Source organism: Nerophis lumbriciformis, linkage group LG14 (genome assembly GCF_033978685.3).
Source record: "Nerophis lumbriciformis linkage group LG14, RoL_Nlum_v2.1, whole genome shotgun sequence".
NCBI lineage: Eukaryota > Metazoa > Chordata > Actinopteri > Syngnathiformes > Syngnathidae > Nerophis > Nerophis lumbriciformis.
In genome coordinates, this window is record NC_084561.2 from 35,162,448 (window position 1) to 35,168,897 (window position 6,450).

General features: G+C 40.3%; 1 protein-coding gene across 1 annotated transcript; it reads left to right on the forward strand.

Annotated features, from left to right (window-relative positions):
• The first annotated feature begins 810 nt into the window (after window positions 1-810).
• LOC133616857 (uncharacterized) lies at window positions 811-6,103 on the forward strand. Its single transcript, XM_061976471.2, has 8 exons — window positions 811-820; window positions 2,986-3,005; window positions 3,097-3,366; window positions 3,476-3,569; window positions 3,667-3,734; window positions 3,844-4,002; window positions 4,507-4,600; window positions 5,962-6,103. The coding sequence occupies exons 1-8, from the start codon at window positions 811-813 to the stop codon at window positions 6,018-6,020; spliced, it is 774 nt and encodes a 257-aa protein (XP_061832455.2). The 3' UTR covers window positions 6,021-6,103.
• The last annotated feature ends 347 nt before the right edge of the window (window positions 6,104-6,450 follow it).

A 6,450-nucleotide genomic window follows, 5' to 3' on the forward strand; every position in this document is an offset into this window, starting at 1 on the left:
TCATGTTTATAAGGAAGATAAACATCTAACTGCTGGATCGTTTTTGTGATTTTCGCCTTGTTGGAGACTTTTTGGTGATATTTCTTCCCCTTGGAGAAATGGGCCTGTGATGGTTTGCACTTTTGATGGGATAACGTCTTTTTGCCTAAATGTTACGTTTCCCAATGTTGTGCGTGTCTTTGCTTTAATGTGCTTTGTATAATAATGCATGTTAAAAGTGTAGGACCCAGTTGCGACGAGAGAGTGCGTCGATGTTATGATATTACGCCGAGTTGGTATGTGTATCTGTTTGCTAATAGTAGCTACGAGCCGTACCCATGTATTTTCAATGGGCGGTTAGCATCGGGTTTTTATCCCATTTCCTCCTATGTTTCTGCTCTGATTGAATTACTTTTTATGTCCAGTCTTTATTTTGGTTACTTACATATGGTGTCTGACTGTTGTGGCATTTTAAGGCCATCTGCACCTTTTATGCTACAGTAAAGGGTACACCACAGTGAAAGGTTTTTTCCATGCTCTTCACATTTTGCGTACAGTGGGATCCAAACACTTGTTGCTGAATCTAATACACTAATACAAACAATACAACAATTTGAATTGCTCTGATGTACAATAATTACAAGACAAAAAGGTGCACTATACGTCCCAGTACTTATGGTCGAAGTATCAGTACAAGTAAAAGTACAGTAGTCACATACAGTACCAATGCAATATCAAATAGTACAGCAGTATATACGGTATATAAAGTATAGGAAGTAATAAATATCAAGGTGTCTACAGTTTTTTTGGCAGTTGTGTTGTGACAGTACTATGAACAGAGGTAATCGAACAGTATAACTTCTTTATACTGCACTTTACACTAAATAAACACATTACTATTTCTTCTATATGATTTTGCTATGCTACTCTGAGTGACAAGTGACAACAACAGTGGCCCCAATGAATAATACTATCTTTGTCGACACAGTTCCATTATCGTCTGTCGCGACACTTTACGGACAGGAATTCCATCAATCACTTTATTCAGCAAAACTGTTTGTAACCACACCAAAAAGATGCGTTAAACTTATCTATAGCAACTGGTTATTTTCTGCCATACAAACCAGGCGTAACCGACTTTATCATTCGTCGTTTCAACAGAAGTCGCTCGCTCTCTCTTCTGCACCAACACACTCACTCATGGCACTTAGCCAGTGCTGCGTTTATGGCCACACAAAAAGTCGGAAATCCCCAACGCCACACAATGTGTTAATGCCAGGTTGTAACAGTCCGACTCCACAATCAGATGTGTGCTTATTTTACTGCCTTTCATTAAGAAAGGATATTATTCATGAAATATTGTCACTAGATTTCATAAATGCTAATAAAAAGATGTATTTTACAGACAGAAAGTTACAGGAACTACGTTATCTCAAAGGGGTTAAATTTCTTTGAAAGGCCGGACCCGCAGCCATAGCCACTAGCACATAGGTCATGAAAAACATGGTTTTTTTGTTATTGTCATTGTATGAAGGCAAAATCACTTATATCAGAAAATTATTTTAATAAATCATTTTAATTGTTATGATGTCAAGTTTGGGACAGGTGTGATGCTGGTGTGGCCACAGTGTGCATGTCTGATGTTGCACTCATGTGCTCCACTGAACGCTCAGGGAGTTTGTGCGTTTGCTCACTAACATGCAAAATTAGAGGGAACATTGCCTGTCCCTGTTTTTTTGTCGCGTATATGCCGTGTGCGTTTACAGGAACTGCTTTCTGATCATTCTTTATTTAAAAGAATTTGCTGCTGATGTTCAGCAGCAGTACTGAAGTCATGTGAGTGTTATTGCTGCTATAAGATGCTTTCTTTAATGTGGTTTGCCTGTGTTAGAACCCTTTTGAAAGTGCTAGGTTATAGAAATATACACATTTTGCTGTTAAATAGAATCTGTCTATTCTCTGATTCCAGGTTGTGTGCACTGCTTCTGGTGAATGCTTTCAGAGTTGTGAGAACAAAAATTGACACACACGCATATACATAACAGATATACATAAACCAATCACACAGACACACTCACTGAAAAAGCACACAGACACACTCACTGGACACACTTCCCATCACATAGTTCCTGCTAAGGTGAGTTTGATTTATTTTATTTATTGAAATGGTGAGGGAAAAAATACAGTCATAACCAACGTTCCCTCTAAGGTGCGCGCCTGCGCTATTGCGCACTGCTCAAGCGTCCTCTGCGCACAGCAAATATATGCCGCGTACCAAATCAAACCCATCTGAATTCTAAACAAAATAAACACATTTATTCTGTGTAATTTTGCAATGCTACTCTGAGTGACTGACAACAAGCGGCCCTAGCGGTGTTCGTCAACAGCGTTCAATTATTGTAACGTCTATCGACATGCTTCGAAGACAGGAATTATATCGATCACTTTATTGATCAATGCTGTTTACATTCGGCCATAGCCACACCAAAACATGTGTTAAAAAAACTTCTATCTCGATAAATTACTCATTTTCTGCCGTACAAACCTGGCCTAAAGCAACTTGTCATCTGTCACCAACATGCATACCACTAAGACACTGGTGCGTTTAAGGCCACACAAATAGTCGGACATCTCAAACGCCACACAAAGTTACACTATGACTCCTCAGTCATACGTGTGCTTATTTTACTGTCATTTATTATTAATGTTAATTTATTGACATTTATCATGTAATGCTGTTACTCAAGAAAGTTACAGGAATGCACACTTCATATGCTTACATTTCATTGTGCAACATGAGGATGTTTTAGGGAAACTAAATATTATCTCTGAAAGGGGTACAAATGTTTTACAAAGCAGGACCCCCATCCAGACATATTGTATAATACTAATCCATAGCTTATGAAAAACACGATTTCTTTTCTTTTCATTACAAGTGGGCCAAATCACTAATATTACTAATATAATCTCATGAAAATGACTCCTCATTTGAGTTTGTCCCTCCAGCTTTCGACCCGGAGAAGAAGGTACCAGTTCTTCTCTTTCGTAAAGACTGCGTTGGTTGTTAGGAGTCATGGTTCTTTTGTCTGTTCTAAAGCTAAGTGTTTGTTGTTTCAGACTGTCTTCGTCATCGGCGATTCCCACCTGAGGGGCCTGGTGGATGGGGACGTCGCCTTACCCAAGGTACCTCTCTCTTTTTCTTTTCTGTCTGTTCCAGGTGGAGGTGCAGCTGCCCTGAGGACAGAGGTGGGGCGCCTGGAGTTCCCGTGGACCCCGGATGTCGTCTGCGTGCTGGCCCCGAGCAACGACCTGAGCCGTGGGCCCTTCTGCGATGCGGCGGTGGAGTTCGGCGCGCTCCTGACCAGCGTCCGCAGCCGCTGGCCCAAGGTGCGTTTGTTTTCACTTTTTGCTGTATATTACTGTACAGCTGTTTACAGCAGCCACTGTCTTTTTATTGTATTTTAAGACATATATGTGCTAAAATGTCTGTATGTAGGTGTTTGTTCTGGACTTCCCCCCGCGTCTGAACAAGCCCGTGGGCCTGCAGGATCTGCTGCGTCAGGAGCACCACCGCGTCACAACACGCATGGGTACGTTCATGCTTTTATCTTTGCACTGGCGCAATTGTGGCTTTCACAGCAAATTTAATGTATGCAAGTATAATGATTTTCCTTAAATCTGGATCAGGTCTCCCATTCGTGGCTGTGACCAGCAGCTTCCTGCTGAATCGGTTGGAGCTGTGGTGTTATGACGGCGTAAGTACAGCAGTTGTACAGCCACTGTACAGTTGTTATGACAGCCTATTTGATTTCTGTGGTGTTGGATACACTTATGGAGCCAATGTGTTCTGTATCTATTATTCAGGTGCACCTCAGCGACACAGGTGGCTCGCCCATCCTGGTGAAGCTGTTGTGCGACGCTGCGCTCACCCTGTTCGCACCCGACCCCCCTGCGCCTCCTTCCCCTCGTCGGACGGACTGCCTGGATCCCCCAACGTGGCCCGGGGTTGGACAGGAGGGAAAGGTAATGTGTTGCTGTGGGCCGCTGTCTGTATTTTAGAGCCGTTTTTTGTTTTTGTTACTTTTTTATTTATGATGATACATTTTGTATCATGAAATAACCAATGGCTCTATACTTTATGATGTACTTTAACAGTGCACATTTTTATAAGACGAGGCCTCCTTATAAGAAAGGACAAAATAGAGGAGTGAGTGACAGGTGTTGCTGATTAAACAGCTAAAACAGTCATGTTTTTTGACAGCTTTTTGATGTTATCTTATGCTAAGTATAAGCCTAGTTTTGATTATATTGTCACAAACATCAAAATAAAACCAGTGATTGTTTTATTGGAGTGTGTTAAGCATGTCTCTTAACGAGTTGGCTGAAACCTTTTGAAAAGTTGCCACAGTTTCTGGCTATGGTTTGCTCAGAAACTTTTCTTATTCTGTATACATAAAATAAACTAAGTGCCAATTTTTTTGGTAGATCACAACGGTAACAGTGTAATACTGCACTTTTCATGTTTAGATGGCCTGCATCACTGCATCTGCTGTTTTTTGGAGGAAGATGGCAAAGCGGCAGTCATGGACCCCCATGCCTCCTGTCCCCGAGTTCGTCGCTCGTAAGTTTTGAACAGCTTATCATATGCTTTATAGCAGGGTGTCCAAAGTGCGACCTGGGGGCCCATTTGTGGCTTGCGGGTCATTTTTTAACGGCCCCACGGCACATTTCAAAAATATGATTGGAAAAAAAAAAAAAAACATTTAAAGTGGTATTTAAAGAGCAAACAGGTGAAATATAACAAGAAAATGTAGCAATGTTTACTCTTATCACACCAAGCTGCCATGTAGGCTGTTTCTTTCTTTACAAAATAATAATGAATCAAAATGATAAATGATAAATGGGTTATACTTGTATAGCGCTTTTCTACCTTCAAGGTACTCAAAGCGCTTTGACAGTATTTCCACATCCACACACACATTCACACACTGATGGCGGGAGCTGCCATGCAAGGCGCTAACCAGCAGCCATCAGGAGCAAGGGGTGAAGTGTCTTGCCCAAGGACACAACGGACGTGACTAGGATGGTAGAAGGTGGGGATTGAACGCCAGTAACCAGCAACCCTCCGATTGCTGGCACGGCCACTCTACCAACTTCGCCCTTATGCATTATTGACCTATTCAAGGCTCCAATTTCGTCACATTAAATATTTTGAGATATTTTTTGTGTTTGCCATGTAAAAAAAACTAGCTTTTTTTTTTTTTTTTAAGAAGGGCCTAAAACGAACTTACAAAAAAAAAAAACCCATAAAACTTATAATTGACAGATAGATCTGAAGTTGATCTTGAGATTATAGTGTTAAAAGTAAACGGTAAAAAAAACACATTTTATCTTTTTACACTTTTATGAGTAGGGCCCTTTTGGATCCCCTACAATTTTAGTGTGATTAGTTTTTAAGTGTCATTGCTCAAAACATAATAATGAATTAAAATCAATGGTGTTATGAGTTATTGACCTTTTTACGGCTCCGATTATTATATAATCTCTAATATCCCACTTAAAATTTTTATTGGGTGCAAATATTGCATATTTTGTTTTTTTTCATTAAAAAAAGGGTTTTCTTTGACAAAAAGTACATACAATTTAAATCTTTAACAATTGTTATATTGACAGATAGACCTAATGTTGATCTACAGATTTAGACACTTGACTAATAACAAAAATAATACAGAATTATGACACATTTTTTAGATTTTTGGACAAAAACCCTTTGGGGTCCCTGGGTGGAAGCCTAAATGTATATTTTTTATACATATATTGGTTTTTTAAATAAAACTTATCAAAATGGCCCCTGCTAGCTTTGATTTTTTTTATGTGCAGCCCTCAGTGGAAAAAGTTTGGACACCCCTGCTTTATAGGTACTCTTCACATGTAGATGAGCATGTGTTTAAGACACAATTTCTTATCTTCATGCCGTCACAGGTGGCTCGCCCGTCCTGGTGGAGCCTGCGCCTCCTTCCCCTTGGTGGACGTCGCCATGATAATATAATTTGTATAATGAACTAACATTTTTATAAGATGAGGCCTCCTTACAAGAAAGGACAACACAGCGCAGTGAGTGACAGGTGTTGCTGATTAACCGGCAAAAACTGTCATGTTTTTAGACAGCTTTTTTATTTTATCTTACGCTACCCCCCCCCCCCCCCCCCCCATGCAGTCCTCTCCCTGGTTTCTCATAGTCATTCACATCGACGGGCAGCCCTTTGAGACACTTGTGATTTAGGGCTATATAAATATTGATTGATTGATTGACGTATAAGCCTACTTTTGCTGACATTTGGTTGTCACTGTCATCAAAAGACAATAAACATAGTTTGTTTTATTGGAGTGTGTTAAGCATGTCTCTTCTTAACGAGTTGCCTGAAACCTTTATAAACGTTGGCACAGTCTCCGGCTATTGTTTGCTCACAA